Source organism: Suncus etruscus, chromosome 5 (genome assembly GCF_024139225.1).
Source record: "Suncus etruscus isolate mSunEtr1 chromosome 5, mSunEtr1.pri.cur, whole genome shotgun sequence".
Classification (NCBI taxonomy): domain Eukaryota; kingdom Metazoa; phylum Chordata; class Mammalia; order Eulipotyphla; family Soricidae; genus Suncus; species Suncus etruscus.
The window spans coordinates 148,178,489-148,198,684 of NC_064852.1; the positions used below are offsets into that span (position 1 = coordinate 148,178,489).

At 41.8% G+C, this 20,196-nt stretch overlaps 1 protein-coding gene across 1 annotated transcript in view; it reads left to right on the forward strand.

The window, feature by feature from the left end:
• The window catches only part of LRP12 (LDL receptor related protein 12), an 89,085-nt gene that overhangs the window by 20,724 nt on the left and 48,165 nt on the right, over positions 1-20,196 (forward strand). Inside the window, exon 2 of the mRNA XM_049773866.1 lies at positions 16,671-16,727. Within this exon, the coding sequence (XP_049629823.1) occupies positions 16,671-16,727 (57 nt within the window). The remainder of the gene's footprint in view (positions 1-16,670; positions 16,728-20,196) is intronic.

The following is a 20,196-nucleotide window of genomic DNA, read 5'->3' on the forward strand; positions in this document are numbered from 1 at the left end:
AGAGTAGTTTGTCAGTTTCTGTGGGGAGAGAGGCAGCTACCAATTTCCCAGAAATTGCATCCAGTCTGTAGATCAATTTAGGGAGTGTTTCTTATCAATTTCAGTTCTGACACCTGAGCTGGTTTTCTGGTTATGTAAGCCTTTAAATTGCTCCAACAGTGTTTTGTGCTCGTAGAGTATAGCTTTTGTTAAATTTATGTGCGTGTGTTCTGCGCTCTTGCAAAGGTACTTGTTTTCTTAATTTGATTTTCAGATTGTTCCTGCTACGGCACAGGAATACAAAATTTCTTTCATCTTGCATGCTTGCTGAGCTTGTTTATTAGCTCTAAATTGTGTGTGTGTGTATGTGTGTGTGTTTGTGTTTCTTAACATTTTTGAAAATCCTGAGGTTATGTTACAGCTCTCAACATAATATTTTAACTATTCGCTGAAGACACAGATGTTCTTTATTGACTTTTTTTCTCTTTTTGGTGGGCAGGCTGCCAAGTGGAGCTCAGGAGGCCCATAGACCCCCACTGGAGAGTCTCAGGACACTGGTCCAGCAGAGTGTGTCAGGGGGTCACCTTGTATTCACCCTTGTCTAGGTCCCAAGACTGATGGTACCCAGGGCTCCAGACCTTCACCAAGCAATGCTCTTGGTGTGGGTCAGTGCCAGGGGTTGTACCCAGGAGAGGTATATGCTAGGCATGTACCCTCATTGTTGCTTTATGTCCTACTCTCCCACCTCTATTCTTTTTTTGGGTTTTTTTTGGCATCCCCCCCAACCCCCTCTTTTTGTTTTTTGTTTTTTTTTTTTTGGTCCTAATTTTCCTAGATTGTTTTTGTCTACTTGTTTTTGTTTGTTATCTGGCTGGGTCAGGACTTACTTCAGGCTCTGTGCTCAGTTATTACTCCTAGCAGGCCTTGAGGACACTGTGGTGCCAGCCATGGAATCAAGATCAGCTACATGCAAGCCTTACTTGATGTACTATCCTTCTGGCCCTTATTGCCATATATTGAACCATCAGTTTTGTATTGACTAGAAGAGACAAAAGTGGGCTTTTTTCCTTTTTAATTTAATTTATAGCTACTTTTATTTTTTATGGTTTTTGGGTCACACCCGGCAGCACTCAGGGGTTACTCCTGGCTCTGTGCTCAGAAATTGCTCCTGCCAGGCAGGGGGGGACAATATGGGATGCTGAGATATGAATCATCATTCGTCCTGGATCAGCTGCTTGCAAGGCCCTACCTTGCTGTGCTATCTCTCTGGCCCCTGTAGCCACTTTTAAAGCAAGTATATCGAGTATGCTTTCAGGGTTTAAATCAGGAGGGTGGTGGGGGGAAACGGTACAAGATAATTTATTAAATAGAGATTTTTATTTTTGTGTGTGTTTGCACTTTTACATAATAAATAAAGTGCTCAAGGGCTGGAGAGATAGTAGAGCAAGTAAGGTACTTGCCTTACACAAGGCTGACTTGAGTTTGATCCCTGGCACCCCATATTGTTTCCCAAACCTAATAGATGTAAGCTTTGTGCACAGAGCCAAAAGTAGACCTGGCCACCATCAGGTATGGCTCCAAAACTTAATATATATATATATTTTTTTTTAAATGAAGTGTTCAGATGCTTCCTCAAATAATTACATTAAAAATTGTGATATGAGAGAGAGTACAGGGTGAGGAATCTATGTTACAGGACGTCTGATGCCTTTGTGGTAGCACTGTGGGGTGTATGAGCCCCAGTGACTGTTCCCCCTTCCCCTTAAAGATAGTATTTCACCAGGAGCACTTTTTTTTTAAAAATAATTTTATTGTGACCAACATGAATTACAAGTATTTCACGGTAATATTTGCGGTACATATAGGAGCACATTTAAAAGAATATATAAATGGCTTTCTTTAAAGACCATGTATGTACATAATTATTTGTTTCTGCCACTCATGATCCAACACCAGTCCCACCACCAATGTAAAATTCCCTCCACCATCGACTTCGAATTCCCACCCCTTCCAAAGTCTACCCCTTTGGCAGGCACAAAATAATAAGCTTTATATTGATTGTTTACAGGTAAGTAATAATGGAGTTATATTTTTAAATACAAGAAAAATAAAAAAATTTAAATTATTGTATCTTGGGGCCAAAGCAATAGCACAGCGGGTAGGGCATTTGCCTTGCATAGGGCCAACCCAGCTTCCATCCCTGGCATCCCATATGCCAGGAATGATTTCTGAGTACAGAGCCAGGAGTAATTCCTGAGGGCCACCAGGTGTGACTCAAAAAATAAAATACATATATAAGTAAATAAATAAAAATGAGGCTGGAGCGGTGGCACTAGAGGTAAGGTGTCTGCCTTGCAAGTGCTAGCCTAGGACGGACCGCAGTTCATTCCCCCCACGTCCCATATGGTCCCCCCATGCCAGGAGCGATTTCTGAGCACATAGCCATAGTAACACCTGAGCGTCAATGGGTGTACCCCCCAAAAAAAAAAACTAAATAAAATTACTGCATCTTGCAATGAGATCATGTCAGAAGTTTGACTACGTTATTTGTTTTGTTTCTGAACATAGGTGGCTCTGAATTCACATTGACATCTAAATTAGTGTGTTCCTATTGGGAACAAAGTATTGAAAACTTAAGCCACGATGGGGCCAGTGAGGTGGCGCTAGAGGTAAGGTGTCTGCCTTGCAAGCACTAGACAAGGAAGGACCGCGGTTCGATCCCCCGGCATCCCATTTGGTCCCCCCAAGCCAGGGGCAATTTCTGAGCACTTAGCCCAAAGTAACCCCTGAGCATCAAACGGGTGTGGCCCGAAAAAAAAAATTAGGCCGCATATACAGCTGTGTAATGATTTTGTGGAGTCTGGTTTTGGTTGTCAGGCCTTCTGGAAGTACAAGAAGACGTGTGTGTGTGTGTGTGTGTGTGTGTGTGTGTGTGTGTGTGTGTGTGTGTGTGTGGTGTTGTGTTGTGTTGTGTGTATGTACACACTCACCGGGCATGTGTGTGTGTATACACACTCACCGGGGCAAAATCCTAGTGATGTCAGCCCAAATACTGGAAGTTTGGTGTTTCTACAGAGATCTGTGGCTGAGCCTTTAGTGAAACAATGATTGTTGGTGGTGAATACATTTTAGGTGGTTTCAGCAGGCCAGGAATTTGGCCTGCTTCTAATCAGGAGCACTTTTAAAAGATTCAGCTTTGATTATGTAGATAGGCGCTTCTAAATAGTTGTGATACAATATAGTATGTGACAGGAGACCAGAAGGGGTTGGTTGATATGCTCACATCTTGTAGCAGTAGTAAATAGCTGCATAGGGGCCAGAGCACAGTGGGTAGGGTGCTTGCCTCGCACAAAGTCGACTGGATTTTATCACTAGCATCTCATATGCTCGGTCCCCCAAACCTGCCAACAGTGATTCCTGAGCGCAGAGCCAGGAGTAACCTCTGAGCATAGCTGGCTTTGGCTTCCAAGCAAACAAAGCCGCATAGCCTTAAACTGTGTGTCAGGCAGGGTTTTGATCTTCATGTGTTGGTGGTATAAATGTGCTTATATATACTCCTGTAAACACACATACTCATTTTGCCCTAATAACCCTGCCAGCCGAGATGCCATTACTGTTTTCATTTTACAGTAAGAAACCCAAAATGTAAAAAGTGAAATATCTGGGCCAAGTTCTACAGCATCTGTGCTCTTAACCCTTGCACCACTACAGGACTTCATAGCTTTTTACTAGAGAGACCTTCCTAAGCTCAGTGTTAGTTTATATGCAAATTGATTAATTCCCGATACATTTGCGCCTTTCAATCTATTGCTGGGACTTGTCTGCTCATGGCACTGATAGATGAGACACAGCTGCTGGATCCTTCATATTTTCCGAATTCATTTTGGGTTGCTATTAATTGGGAATTCTAAATGGCAAGACACTGGATTATTTAATTTTATGCTCCCTACCCTCAGGATTGGTTGTGAGGCTATTAAATAACTTATGCAAATACTTTCTCCATAAAAATGTTAATTTTCTTCCTTTCTGAGTGGATGAATAAAAGATAATTTGTAGAAACAGTAACTGGATAGCTAATAAAATTAAAAACAAAAATTGACTCCACAAAGAAATACAAATAAACACCACACAATTATTTAGTAACTATATATATGTATATATATATATTTTTTTAATCAAGTCATTCTGGTGCTTTTTAAAGTATTTAATAAAGACAAGAAAATCAAAATATTTTAAGGGTGCAGTGAAATTAACCTCCTAGTGACTAGTAGAAATAGGAGTAACCTGTGGCTGAAAATATGAACAGTACAAATTACCTATACTGGATATTTTTGCACATACTTTTCTTCATAAACTATTTTCTTCTTGTGAAAAATTAGGTTATTATGTTTTTGTTCACATTTTCCAATAGTATAACTGATAATACTTTTAATATTTTAACCTTGATTTTAAATTAGGTTCCATGACCTGCTGAGTCTAAAGGTCAGATTCTTTTCAGAGCTTTCAATAAAAATTATACCAACTATTTTTCTTTTTGGCCTGGTGGTGCCAGATAGCAAACCTAGGGCCTAGCCTATGCAAAGCATATGCACTATTATATCTGATTTCTTAAAAGGAGTATGTACCCTATGCTAGCCATTACTGTAAATCAGTAATAGGCATATGTATAAATGCATTTACCTTTTCGATTATACTGTGAGCCCTGTATTACCTTTCTTTTACAGAAACTAAGCCATAGAGGAATTAAATACCATATTTTCACTTCATAAGATGCACCTGACTATAAGACACACATAATTTTTAGATGCTTTCCTTCCCTGCATTCAGGCTTCAGCTCCAGGCAGCAATCGCTCCATAAGGTGCACTTTTTTTTTTGGGGGGGGGGTTGACTTCTGGTACGATAAATACAGTAATTTTTTAAGGTCATACAGAGGTGGTCTGTTTTACAGAAAGAAACTATACTTTGACCTTCTGTTTGTGGGTTTTGAGCCTGTGTCTGTCTTTCTGTACTATTATTGCAATAATAGCATAATAGCAGCACAGGTAGGACCCTCATTGGGTAGAACAGTTCCTCAGTACCATTCTTCATGGAAATGATCTAATAGATGAATGGGCTGATTCTAGTCTGGGGCGCAACACAGTAAACTCAGCAACCAGTGCTCCTTGCTCAGGTTCTTTGACCTTATCATATGGCCCCAAGAGATAATTGACTCAAGGGGCTGGAACATAGGCTTTGTGGACAGAAGCCCTGGGTTCAATGCCCAGCACCGCATGGTTCCTTGAACACTGGCAGGGGATACCCCAGGCATCAAGCTGGGAGTAGCACCTGAGCATTGCTGGGTGTGGTTCCCCCCTCAAAGAATATATAAAGTGACTCTCATTGACACCAACTATGAGGGAAGTGTTAAAAATGAAGGATTGCAGCTGGTTGAAGAGAGAAGTATTTGGTAGTTCCTACTACAGACTTGGAATCAGAAGCACACATTACTGCACACAATTGGTAGCAAGCAAAATAATTAAGCTGTGAACAGAATTAAAAACATAGTGTGTGCGTAAATGCACCTTTATCACCTTTATCACATACAACTTTCTTTGGTGGAGTGACCTCTGGCTATCCTTTCTTTCTCTCTCTCCTTCTATCTTTCTCTCCCCCCCTCTCTTTTTCTCTCTCTCCCCCTCTCTTTCTCTCTCCCTCTCTCCCTCTCTCTCTCTTTCAACATACAAAAAAGAAAATCATTGGGCAATAGCAAAGGCGCAATTCCCATGTCAGGCCTCACAGACTTTTCCATTGTATCATCAGGCCCAGGATTACTACCCAGTATTGCCTTCTGGGTAGCCTTGAATAAACTCTGACCTGATTTGTTAGATTTTGTGTGTGTGTGTGTGGTGGATAGGTCCATACCTGGCGGTGTTCAGGGCTTACTACTGGCTCTGCTTTTAGGGCATACTCCTAGCAGGCCAGAAGACCATATGAGGTACCTTACCCACTGTACTACCTCTCTGGTCCTCATCTTTTCTTTTCAGATTCCCCCATCTCTTGGTGGGACCTTTGGTGTGCTCCTCTTTCGTGCTCTCTAACAGAGGAATGTCAATAAGGGCCGAGTCAGTGTCTTCAGTCTGGTCCGGGAAGAACGTGGTGCTTGCTCTGTAATCCTACCCCCTTGGTTTCTGTGGGGGTTAGTCCTGTAGACTTAATAACTGAGATCCAATTTCCTGGGCCTTACAATGGGATTGTCAGTTGCTCCAGGAATTGATTAAAGGATCAAGAGGCATATAGAATTGGAAAGTGGATTCTTTCTTGGGGGGTGGGGTGGGGTGGGGATCACACTCGGGGGCACTCGGGTTATTCCTGGCTCTGCACTCAGAAATTGCTTCTGGTAGGCTAAGGGGACCATATGGGATGCTGGGATTCGAACCACTGTCCATCTTGGGTTGCCTGCATGCAAGGCAAAACCACCCTACCGCTGTGCTGTCTCTCCAGCCCCTAGAATTGAAAGTGTTTTGTAAGTGATAGAATTATTATTGTTCAACATGTGGCTCACTTAAGGCCAGGGGTTAAGGCACTTGCCCTTCATGAGATTGACCTGGGGTTTGATCCCCAACAACATACAGGGTCACTGATCTGTGCCAGGAGTGATTCCTGGATGCAGAAGCAGGAGGAAGCCCTGAACACTGCTAGGTGTGGCCCAGAGCCCCCAGCCCCCAATGTGACCCAATGGTGAGGTACAGTGGAGGAAGGAAATAGGCCTTTGTAACAACCAGATCTACACTAGTTTTTAGCCATGTCATCTTGAGTAAGTTCTTTCCTATTTCTACATTTATCAGTTGAAATATATATATTTTTTCTGACAAACAAGCTAACTGAACTTATGAAGGTACACAATATAGCCACAAACACACTCTTGAGAGTCCAGTTCTTTTTTCCCCTTTCATTCACTGGGCAAATATACTTAAATAGTAGGGATAGATTTATTTACACCGGATAATATTTAAAGTTTTGGGAAGCATAATTCTAAACTGTATGCAGTCCTCGAAGAAAATGCCAAATGTAGTAGATAATAGGTACTATGAGATAGTATTTAAGATTCTGTGAAAGATGAGAACAGAAATTTAGAACAGCTGGCAGGGCATTTCCTCGTAAGCGGCCTTCTCAGGTTTAATCCCTGCAGCACATATGGTCCCCTGAGCACAGAGCCAGAAGTAAGTCCTGAGTACCACGCAGTGTGGCTCAAACGCCCCCCAAAACTCCAAAGATTCTATGAAAGAGTTGGTCAGTTATGAGATGAGGGGCAGTAGAAATCAGTAAAAGACTAGCTGTTTGCTCAGTTCTTCAGAAGTAGTTACCAGGGGGCTTGAATGATAGTACAGCTGCCTACCTGAGTCAACCCCAGTATCTCATATGGTTCCCTCGAACACCATGAATGATCCCTGAGCACAGAGATGGGAATAACCCCTGAACATTGTCTGGTATGCCCCACCCCCCCCCCAAATAGTTATTAAATGCATGGGTTGTCGCTACTGTGAACCCAGGGGTTGTTAAAGAGCAAAAATGGTAAAAGCCATTAGCTTGTGTCCTCTCCTTGTCCTCGGCAATTTGTGAAAATAAATGCAGAGGAGACTCGGTAATAGTGGAAGCCTAAAGCTACTCAAGGGCTTGGAATAGACATTCGCCAAGTATTTTCCATCTTGAAGTGCACTGATAAGAAACAGCCCTCCAAAGCCCTATAATCCGAGCAAGCAATTAGATCGAAAATCTCTTTCCCCTGGTGCCTTTCCGTTTTCATTCACTATGGGAGAGCGCCTCTTCTTACTTTCCTCTGTCCTATTTCTTCTTTCCTTTTGTTCCTTGAGCAAACTGCCACTGTGAAACCAAGTTACTGATTATGCACAGGGTGTTTCATCTTCAGTTTTCAAAGTCAGACCGTTTGATTTCACTGAATCAACCAACACTTACTGAGATCCCGTTCTGGGTGAGAAATGGGGAGGAAGTTTTTTGAGGGGTAGATAGGAAGACAGAGCAAAAGAGAGAGAGAAAAGGGGGAGAAAGGAAAAGAGGCTAGTGGGGATAGATCAGAGGGCTGATGGTGTTTATGCTTTGCATGCTAGAGGCCCAGGTTCAAGCAGTGCTCTGGGAGTAGCGTATTGACCTGATATGGTGCACTCAGTACTTATTCAATGTACTCCATACTTACCTGGTGCATTTAGTACTGATCTGATGTGCTTGGTACTGACCTGGTGTACTTGTTACTGACCTCATGCACTTAACACCGATTCAATGTAGACAGGACTAATCTCAAGCACTCATTACTGATCCATTGCTCTCAATATTGACTCCATACACTTGGTATTGATCTAATATATTGGGATACACTCAGTACTGCTCTGAGTAATGATTCCAGTGCACTTTCTATTGGTCTGCACTCAGTACTGCACTCGGTACTGATCCATCACATTTAATATCGCTCGGATGCATGCAGTATTGATCCAGTGCGCACACTACTGATCTGATACATTCAGTACAGACCAGTGCACCAGGGGCACCCAGGGGTCTCCCTGCTCTGCAGGCAGCCTGGGGCCGTGATGGCAAACCTATGGCACATGTGCCAGTGGTGACGCATGAAGGCCTTGCAGCTGGCACGCGGGAAGATCTGCAGTTAACATACTCGGCTCGTGCTGCATAATTTTTAGATACTAAAATCTTGTTATTAAGGTTTAATTGACGTGCTGGCACTTTTGAGGAAATTCTTTGGTTTTGTGCGGCAGTTTGGACACTCGGGCTCAAAAAGGTTCGCCATCACTGGGGCCCTAAGGGCTTGGTGGTGAACTGGTGGTAGGTGCCAGACCATTTGGTCATATTCAGACATCGCAGTTTCAGAGTCTACACCTGCCACACCAGTGCTCCATCCAGGACATACATGTACGATTTCAGAGCCAGCAGGGCAGTAAATGGGAAGAACTGAAGAAATGCTGTTTGTGAGCCTTCAAGGTACATCATGCATAGCTTCTATAGTTGAGCTGAAACTGAGTAGGATCTCTCAGGCTGGAGAAATCCTGGAAATGCTGGAGCTCATGCTTTGCAGGTGTGAGCTTCGGATCTGATCCTTGCCATCACCTGGTTCCATGAAGCAGCGTCCTAGGTCCCTCCGACAACTCCCATATGTTCCCGAAACGACAACAACAACTAAAGCCATTTAAATGTGGCTTAGTGCAGTGGATCAGGGAACCCCAAGGCCAAAGACCGGAAGCTCCAAAGCTTGTTTGTACTTTTATTTCGGAGCTGTTTCTCTGCTTACCACCCACACGTTCAGCAGGTGGAACAACCATGCACAGTTGTCTCTATCCTCATGGAGTTGGTGCCCATTTTAAGGCAGTGAAAGTGGAAGGAAATGTTGGTGAATGGCAGCAAATGTGGGTTGAGAAGAAGAGAGAGGTGGGTGTCATGGATGAAATCTAGAGAATTACTTCTGCATTTCAGGGTAGAAAACTGGGAGGCATGTGTGGCATTGACTAGGATGAGGAACACAAGGGAAGGAGCAGACCACAGTTACACGAAGGGAATTTTGTCCATGAATGAAGTTGAGATGCCTATGTAGATGTTGAGTAACACACAACTTCTCTTCAGCAGAAAACAGGAAGCTTCTCTTGGGGCTGAAGGAGTTTAGGCTCTTTGCTGTGCATTCTGCTCACCCTGTTTGAATCCCAATATTTTCTTTGAACACCACCAGGGGTCACTCCTGAGCAAACAGCCAGGAAGAGTCCCTGAGCTCCTCCAGGTGTGCCCACAAGTCTCCCCCTCTCCCCATCTCACATTCAGGTAAAGTTAAGTCCTTAATGAAAATGAGTACCAAGATGAATTGTGGAAATTAAAAATGCCTTAACTAGTGTCTCTCAACTGTTTTCCAACTGTGTCCCCACTTCCAATTTTCTTTTCTTTTTTCTTTTCTTATTTCTTTTCTTTTCTTTTCTTTTCTTTTCTTTTCTTTTCTTTTCTTTTCTTTTCTTTTCTTTTCATGATCCCCTGTCCTAGAACTTGAGCCCCACTATCTTACTGTGGACCGCATTTATGTGATTTTTTTTCACCTGTGGTCCCCTTGGAATATGAAGAGGCCCACCGGGTCTACTCTTTCCTCAGTTGAGAAACGCTGGCTTAGCTTCCTCCCCCACCCCCACCCACCATGCTTCTATTCTGGTGTGAGCCCACATTATCTTCCTGTATTGGAGCACTGCACTCACTGGCTGCGTGGCTGTGGTGGGCTTATTTATTTATTTATTTATTTATTTATTTATTTATTTATTTATTTATTTATTTGGTTTTTGGGCAACACCTAGCAGCACTCAGGGGTTACTCCTGGCTCTGCGCTCAGAAATCGCTCCTGGCAGGCTCAGGGGACCATATGGGATGCCAGGGATCAAACCCGAGTCGACTGTATGCAAGGCAAATCCCCTATCACTGTGCTATTGCTCTTTCAGTCCCAATGTCTTTGCATGTAAAATGGTTAAGTATATATGGGTGTAGTTATGATTAGGAACCATGTATAAAAGTTATATATCAAAGGGGTCAATTGAAAATAGTGCACCCTTGGGTCCACAGTGATAGTAAAGCTGGTGGGGCTCTCGCCTTGCACGCAGCTGAGCTGGATTTGATCTCCAGTGTCCCATGTGGTCCCCAACCCCAGCCGGGAGCCGGAAGTAAACGTGAGCATCATTGGGTGTGGCCCCAACACAAGAACAAAAGTCACCCAAGAACTAAGCTCTGATTAGAGGTAGACATTGGAAAGCTTGTCATGGAACCTTTGACATAAAGCCTGAAAAGAAAGTGTTTACAGAAAGGGAGAGGAGAATAGGCCAAATTGTTGGCATGGAGACAGTTAACCGAGCGTGTTTGTTGACCAAGGAAGTTGTTTAGAGGCTCAGGGAGGATTGATATAGTTTTTGCGGAACTGAAATAGAACCGAAGATTTACTAAATAATCATATCCAGTGTGGAAGATCAAACAGGAGTTAACACCATTAAAACGCAAAGTTAGTCTCAGGAAAAGTTGAAATCTCCAAATGCTGGTGACTAACAGGAAAGTCAGTCACGTTTCCTAAGAGGTTGTCAAAGGAAGTTTCCGGAGCAGTGGCAAAGCAGGAGGGTGTTTGCCTTGCATGTAGCTGACCTAGGATGGACTGTGGTTCGTTCCCCCAGCGTCCCATATGATCCCCCCCATGCCAGGAGCGATTTCTGAGCGCAGAGTCAGAAGTAACCCCTGAGTATCACAGGGTGTGGCCCAAAAACCAAAAAAAAAAAAAAAAAGTTGTCAAAGGTAGACTTTGGGGGCTAGAGAGAGTACACTAGCATGCGACTAATCTGGGTTCTATTCCTGGCACCATCTATTCTTACCAGACTCTCCCCCCAGGCCCCCAGCACTGCCAGAAGCAATCCCCTGAGCATTGAGCCAAGACTAAGCTCTGAGCACCACTAGATGTGACTACTCCCCAATTAAAACTTTTCCTTTTGAGCTTTACTGGGTTTTGACTGGGGAGGTGAGACTGGAAACAAAGCCAAGAATACTCCAGTGTTACTCCCAGCATGGTGCCATTCTCAGGCTCCAGCCCTGGGCTGGGCTTGCCCTGATGTGTGACCTATTCCTCCTTTATGTTGGCTCCTTTCAAAGACCATTGAAAGTCCTTTCTCTCTGATGGTACTGCAGAAGCCAGTATTTGGCATTTGTGAGCTTTAGTAGGGTATAGAAACCCCATGGCGTGTTGGTGATCTCAGTGGCAGAAAGGCCAGACCCCCACATTCAGCGATAAATAGGATAGGGGAGCAGTACTAAGAGTTGGTTGGATTTTTGTGTTTCACCTTATTTTTTTTTTGAAGGTAGCTGGTTCTCTTCCATATTTCTTTTATTATTTTGTTATTACGTTTGTTTTATTTTATAAATTCAAATATTTGAATTATCTCAATCATTGATGTTGTTGATGATGAAGCTGTTGTTCTTGGAGTAATTGGGACTTGCTCACAAGTGTGGTTTGGGTGCTCTCACGTTTTAGCTATGATGCTAACAGGGGTGCTCGCAGACTTGACCCAGATGTTCCCCTAGCTGTGAAACACTTTTTCTGTGATGCTTGCACACATCTGGCCATGCTGTGGACAGCAGAGCAGCCAGGCTTGGCTTGTGTAGGACTCCTGGGTTTCAAGCTCACAGCTAAGGCAGGTACTGTTGCTCTGCTTTGTAAAGAGGATTGTTTGTGAGAGTGAATATCTGGGAACTGAACCGTAATGTGTTTGATCATCTAGGGTATTTATCAGTTTTAAACGTTACTAATATAACTTTTATGAAATTGTACTTCTGTGTCATAACTATCCGACTTACGTTTATTCAGAATGGGGATAGATGGATGAACTATATTCTTTCTCGTTACTTCTTATGTGTGGGTTATAATATGAATAAAAAATGTAAGGGGGCTGGAGCTATAATATAGAGGGAAGGGTACTTGCCTTGCATGCAACTGATCTGGGTTCAATCCCAGAATCCTTAGCACTGCGAGGAGTGATTCTTGGGTGCAGAGCCAGGAGTAAAGCTTGACTTGACTTTGCAAAAGGCTGCTGGTTGTTGCTTAAAAACAAGAAAACGGGGCTGGAGAGATAGCATGGAGGTAAGGCGTTTGCCTTTCATGCAAGAGGTCATCGGTTCGAATCCCAGCGTCCCATATGGTCCCCCGTGCCTGCCAGGAGCAATTTCTGAGCATGGAGCCAGGAGTAACCCCTGAGCACTGCCGGGTGTGACCCAAAAACCACAAAAAAAAAAAAAACAAGAAAACAATAACAATAACACCAACAACAAAGTTTTATTTTTTTAAGAAATCTGTGCCTGTTACATTTGATCAGTGTGGATGATGTCAAAACAGGTTTTCCACTTTGCTTCTAGTTCTAGAAGTTTTCTGGCACCGTTTGTTTAGACTTTTAGGCTCGCTTATGTAAATGCTCACATACACATATATGTTTCTTAAAATTATGCATATTAACTGTAAACACAATTTTAAAACTAAATTTAGATCTTGGTGTTATTCTGAAACTTAATATACTGAACTTAATGTACGTATATTGTCAAGGTAGAACATACAAAATGACTTAATTCAGTATTTCAGTATTTTACTATAAATCTATATTAGTTTTTGTTTGTGTGTTAATGGAGATTTAGGGCCCCACCCCCATTATATTTTAAACTGTAGAAGAGATAGGTAGTATCTCTATTTTGGGCCAGTGAAATAGCACAGCAGGTGGGGCACTTGCCTTGCATGCAACTGACCTGGATTGGATGTGTGGCATTCCATATGGCCCCCCTGAGGATCTCTAAGCACTGCTGGAGATGATCCCAAAACAAGCACAAACCAAAAAAAGAGCAAAAATGCTATCTTTGTTTTAGAGATGAAATTCAAGACCCAGAGTTGGATAACGACCTAAATTATACAGCTAGTAAGAAAGGGAGGAAGTAGGTAGTAAGTATTTTGGTATTAGATCTTAGAATTCTCATCCAAAATCTGGCTATGTAGTTGGAGGTGTGGGCCATTAATATATTTTACTTAGTACAGGGGTAAAGCACATACCTTGCCTGCAGCTCACTTGGGTTTAATCCCCAGCATCCCACGTGGTCCCCTGAGCTTCTCTAGGAGTGATCCCTGAGCACAGACCCAGGAGTAAGCCCAGATCACCACTAGGTGTGGCCCCAAAACTATAATACTAAAAACACTAATAATGTCCTAAAGATCCTTTCATTGTGCTACCTTAAGCACCTCTTTGTATCTCATCTAACATAGAAAATGTAAATTGTTGTGTTCTCCAGACAGATCTCTGGTGGGAGGGTGAGATGGTCTAGTTCAAATATAGGTTCTGAATGTATAATCCAAGCCAGGATCTGAGACTGAACTCCTGATGCTACATCCTGATGGTGCCTAGTCTGCTTGGGTGCTAGCAAAGGTTTAGACGATTCTCTCAATTGGAACGAAAGCTTGTGACAGTTAATCAGACTGGGCAAAGGGTTAGATGGTTTTATGAACTGGGGAAAAGCCGACAAATTGTGTTCTGAACCTACATTTTTTTTTTTTTTATTATTGGAAGGAACTGTCGCTACACCTAAACCCCTGGCTTTACACTCAACAATCACTCCTGGCAGGGATTGGGGTTTGCTGCTACTACTGTTGCTGCTGCTTCTTCCTCCTCTTCCTCTTCTTCTTTTTTTTTTTTTATTTAAACACGTTGATTACATACATGATTGTGTTTGGGTTTTAGTCATGTAAAGAACACCACCCATCACCAGTGCAACATTCCCATCACCAATGTCCCAAGTTTCCCTCCTCCCCACACGACCCCCGCCTGTACTCTAAACAGGCTCTCCATTTCCCTCATACATTCTCATTATTAGGACAGTTCAAAATGTAGTTATTTCTCTAACCTCTTCCTCTTCTTATTTGTTGACTGTAATTAGGACTGGTGTCATGGTGTGATAGGCAGGCATTTTTAGAAATATTGGTTGCATGCATTTCTCTTTCTTTTTTTAATTAAAATAATCTCTTTTTCTTTTTAATTTATTGAATCACTGCTGGATCTGCTTCTGATACTTCATTTGTGTCACCAGTTGTTGGGTGCTTGAAAGTGATGGGTGGAAGCTCCCCCCCTGCCGTGCCCCCATGTCTGCAGTGCTGGACATGGCTGGAAGAAATGAATTACAGCTGATGGGCAGTAATGCACAGTACTTAAGTAAATAATGGTAATCAGATTTATCCATGCGCTCAACAGTGGCTGCCACTCTGGATGTTAGCATTTCCCTAAAGACAACTGTCTTTCTTCATGGAAGTAGTACTAAGAACTCTTCATTTTGAAGGTCCAGACGCTCACCCTAATCTTTCAAGTGGGGTGTGTTCTCGCAGAGTTTGGTGTGATGGTGTGGTTTGGGAAGGCTGCCCACATCCATGATGAGGGCAAGTGCAATGGAGATTTTGCTCATAAGTGTTGTTTCTTCTCCACTTTTTTCTGTCAACCCAGAAAATCCTAGAGTTACTCAGTCTCGTCTCCTGCCCATCCACTTTTGACCCTGGAAACTGCCTCCTCTGTCTGCTGCCTTGTAGAACTGGGAGTAATAGCAAATTAATTGACTCAATGTGTCAAGGACAGAACGTCAGAGGCAAAGATGAAAAACTTGGAACGGTAGACAGGGCAGAAGTAGATGAAGCTGATTTGTAATTACATTTTAAAATATATATATAAATACTGGAAGAGGCACTTCAGGTTAATTGAAGGGAGAGAATTAGGATTTTCTAAACAGGACTCTTGAAAAGGGTGTATTTCCTTACCCGAACAGAATACTGGCCTGCAAAATAGAGATGAGTGTGCAGTAGGAATGCTACTTCTTCCCTTCCCTCCCCTCCTATCCTCTTCCCCTCTTCTCTGTGATGCTGGGGATGGAAACTTGTGTCAGCCGTGGGCAAGGCAAGTGCCTTACTCACTGTCTTATCTCTCCAGCCCTGTTATTTGTACTTTTACACATGATTCTTTCAGGGTTTCAAAGACAAAGTACAGAATACTATTTTGAAATGTGTTCACCCTGTTTTTTTTTTTTCCCCTAAATCCTTTCTATCTCAGAACTTAAAAAAAAAATCAGATGTTTTTTATAGCGGCTGTGTGAAATAAGATGCTTCTCATATTTGGTGTACCACCTCAGCATTTTACTGGGAGTGTGAAATAAAAGGACTCTAGGATGTAGAAATGCTTGAATGTATCTGAATGTACAAGGTGATAGTCCTTTGATTTCCAGTTGAGCTAGCTTTTGCCTCTTTGACACCTGTCATCAGTATTTACCAGGTGAGAAATAAATGTAACTATAAAATTTTAAATTGTACATTGAGGTTTTTGTTAGGTGACATTAAGTAATTTACTGTTAAGTTTTCTGTGGGAGGTGCTTTGGGACCACACCTGTCAGTGCTCAGGACTGACTGACTCCTGGCTCTCTGCTCAGGTCGACACCTGAACCTGTGTCAAAAGGCAAGTGCAGTTACCACTGTATTTTCACAGGCTACCATTTTAAGTATTCTTATTGTGCCTTTTCTATGTCCAACATGGTGGTAGAAGATACAGAAAATCAGGGACTTGGCTTGGGATATGGTTCAGCAGGAGAGCATCAGCTTTCATGTATAAGACCCTAGTTTTGTTCCTCAGGACGGAAAAGGGAATGATGGAGAAAGAAAGGACTAAATCTGGCACTTCAAAAGTAGGATAGAGTTCACTTCCTGTGTGTAAGACCAGTAGAGCTTCTCCTGAGAAGAAGTTGAAAGAATTAGAAGACAGTTGCAAGTTCAGTTTTTGAATGTGCAATATTATCGCCTTTAATTTAGTAAAAGTTCTGATTTTCCTTTTGATTTTTAATTTCTTGACAAGAAATCTTTTCCCATGTTAATCAGTTCTCTGTACTGAATCTTTATATATTTGCCGACATTGTTGTGAATTTCAAAACATCATGTTTTTTCCCCTCTATTTTTGTCATGACTCTGGGCTTTGTGGCATTGTTCTGAAGATTACTATCTACCAAAGAGAATGGTTTGTTTCTGAAAATTATGTTGTTGCTCTCTGTTGTTTTCTCTTTAAAGAAGAATCTGAATGTATCTTATGAATTTTATCTTGAAAATTAGTTTATTCATTATGTTTAATTTTAGGAAACGGTGCTTTTGCAGAACATTCGGAAAATGTGCATATTTCAGGAGTGTCAACTGGTAAGTCCATTTCTTGTAATGTTTAAATTTCATGCATGGCTTATATAGCAAATATTGAAAGCCTCCTGGTATCTTATAAAGTGATATTTGGCTATAAAAATTATTACTACATTTTGTAGCATGTAATAAGGAATGAAGTAACTGGAACTTGGAGACATTCTTCTAAGATAAACTTGATACTTGCTTGCCCATGGATTGATTATACTTCTCTAGACGGACTGCATAATTTTCCATATTAATATTAAGCCAAGAGAAAACTTAACTCAAGTTGAATTAGTATTTTCTTTCCATGCAGATGTACAAAAGGAAATATATTAAAATAATCATGTCTAGAGCTATTCTTAGCATACACACCATAGAAATGACATGCTTTTTTTCTCAGTAGGAAGGACAAGTGACAAGGATTGGTAGTTGATTAGGAGAAGCTTGGGCAGGTCATTGGGTTGCCATATTGTCCCAGGTAGATCAATCTCTAGGCTAAAATAAACTCTGTGGCTTTCTCAGAATGAGGATGGGCAGATTCCCCTTCTATGCCAGCAGTTCCCATTCATACCTGACATCCCCTGTCATATACACAGTTCATCTCCTGGAGTGTGTGACAACTGCCACCTCCAAATTTTATAGTGCTGACAGCCCAATCGAATCACCAGCAAATTTGATGGGAACCTTGTATAGATGCAAACCAAGCTCAGTGTACAAAAACAATAACACAGAAGGCTCAACCAGCACAGTAAGTCTTGGACAGTGAGGTTAGGATATTAGGATGTTAGGACCGTTGTAAGATATAACAGGGATCATAAATTAACTTTTATTAGTATTATTTTTTGATTCTTTCATTTGTCATTCTGTTGTATGAATGCAATATCAATATAATGCCAAGTAATATAAAACAAATGTGAATGTTGTGTGAATGTAATTACAAGTAATATGAAATAAATTTGTACCTGCTAAGAGAGCAGAGTTGAGGGAGGCAGTGGAAAACTATGAACAGACACACAGAGGAGGATGAAGTGCTGGCCAAGAACATCGCCATGCCTGGTTTCCTGAAAATGGACAATGGGTCTGTTTCATCCACACTAATTCTTTCCCACTTTGTTTTCCATTTCCATTATTTTCCCAGTGGAGTTATTGTTAAGCATGAACTTCATATTTCTATCCTTTTTCTTTCCGTTTTGAATAGCTAAGGAGAATTTGATGACTTTCTCAGTTGTTAACTATAGAGTAAGGAGCGTGTGTTCCCAGACATTTTAATTTACACGACCAAATGGATGTTATCTAAAAGGGATTTTTTTTTTTTTTTTTTTGGTTTTTGGGTCACACCCAGCAGCGCTCAGGGGTTACTCCTGGCTCCATGCTCAGAAATCACTCCTGGTAGGCACAGGGGACCATATGGGATGCCGGGATTCGAACCACTGTCCTTCTGCATGAAAGGCAAACACCTTACCTCCATGCTATCTCTCCAGCTAAAGAGATATTTTTATATACTTTGTTCCCAGGTTTTCTTTAAGAATTTTAGAATACTAAGGGCCCTATCAGTCCTCTCTGGCTGTCATAGCAAAAGTACCAAACAAAGGAGGAGGAGCTTAGATCCTGGATAGTTGGTGATGAGTCAATAGCAATAGTACCATACTAGTGAGTAAGGCACTTGCCTGGCACACAAATTCAATTCCTGGCATCCCTTATGGTCCTTTGAGCACTGCCAGGAGTAATAACTCCTGAGGGAAAAGCCAGGAGCAATCCAGGGTGTGATCCCAAACCCTCAAAGCCTGGGTAGTTTGTTGTTGTTGTTGTTGTTCATGGCTCTAGATGGAAGCTGAAAGTTTAAGCTCTTGGGGTTAGTTCTGGTAGGAAACCCCCCCCCCCCCCCAGCCCTACTGGGTTCATAAGAGGCACCTCTCATCTCTCTTCCCAGGGTCTTGCCTTTGCCCCTAGTGGGAGAAGGGTCCCTGGTCTCTCTGCATCTCCAGATATATAAAACCTATAGTTCTATGGGGATTCAGGTTCACCCTTACTTATGATCCAGTTGATAAACCTCAGTCTCTACCTTAAAGGCCAGAGCGTCCAACTACTGTCACCTTAGGAATTAGGGCTTCAACTATGAGCTTGAAGTGGGGGACACACTCCAGCCCTCACAGGCCTTCTAAGAATTTATGTTGGTGCCCCTGCAGCTGTTTATACGTAATAATTAGAAATTAAACAGAGAAATTGCTTAAAGGCTTATTACTTTCATTTGCAAATAATGATGACTTTAGCATATTGTTACCAATAATTATTTTATTTTAGAAATGTGTTTACCCAGACAGAAAAAGGAGAATGGCATTTTAAAATTAAGTCTTTGGGGGCCAAAGATTGGGTTCAAGGAACAAAGCTGAATTCTTATATATGTAACTATTTTTTATAATAAGTTGCTTTATTTGATGTATGTGAAGACAGTCAAGCCTTACACTAATGTGTAATTGGAGAGAGAATGTTTTAATAGCCTATTAGAATAATCATTAATATTTTTCCTTAATACTATACCAGGACTCGGTTTCTTGAGTCTTTTTTGATTGTTTTGTTTTGTTTTTGGTCACACACGGCGGTGCTCAGGGGTTACTTCTGGCTCTGCACTCAGAAATCGCTCCTGGCAGGCACAGGGAACCATATGGGATGCTGGGATTCGAACCACCGTCCGTCCTGAATCAGCTAGTGCAAGGCAAACACCCTACTGCTGTGCTATCTCTCCGGCCCTCGTTGAGAGTCTTAAGGGTTAGTTGCAAGTGGAATCTGAAACCCCATCAGTGAACCTTTGTTCTCTGTTACATAAAAATTCACTGGCCTTTCTTGCCCTTTGAGAGTTTTTTAAACCATGCAGCATTTCATAATTTGTGTTATTTGGCTTGCAGAGTTACATGCGTTTATGTGAAATATGAAAATTGAAATGCGAGTAAATTCTGTATATTATTAAATTCTAAACTTTGCTTCAAATTACTCAGGGTTCTACTTGTTTTTGTTTGCTTGTTTGCTTAAAATGAGTCTGCTTAGGCCTTTATAGAGCATTGAGCTTTGCCTTGAACAAATTCCTATTTGAAAAGACATTCAGCACTTTCTAGTATGTAAATGTGTTTGTGTATCCTATAGTAATAGTTGACTGTCTTCAACCTTGTAATTCTATGGAAGTATTGCAGGCATGTGTTTAGACATGTATATTTGTTTGGTAGGTCTGCTTTAACAAAGTACCATAGGCCAGCTGATCTGAAGATCAGAGACTTGTTCTCTCATAGTCCTGGAAGCTGTAAGTCCTAGATCGAGGTCCTGACAAGTAGATGACCCGGAGAAGCCAGTCTTCCCTTGTAGTATCATGCGATCTTCCCTCTCTATGTACCTGTGTCCTAAACTCTTTTTCTATTTTTTCTTTATTTAAACATCTTGATTACAAATATGATTGTGATTAGATTTCAGTCATGTAAAGAACACCCCCCTTCACCAG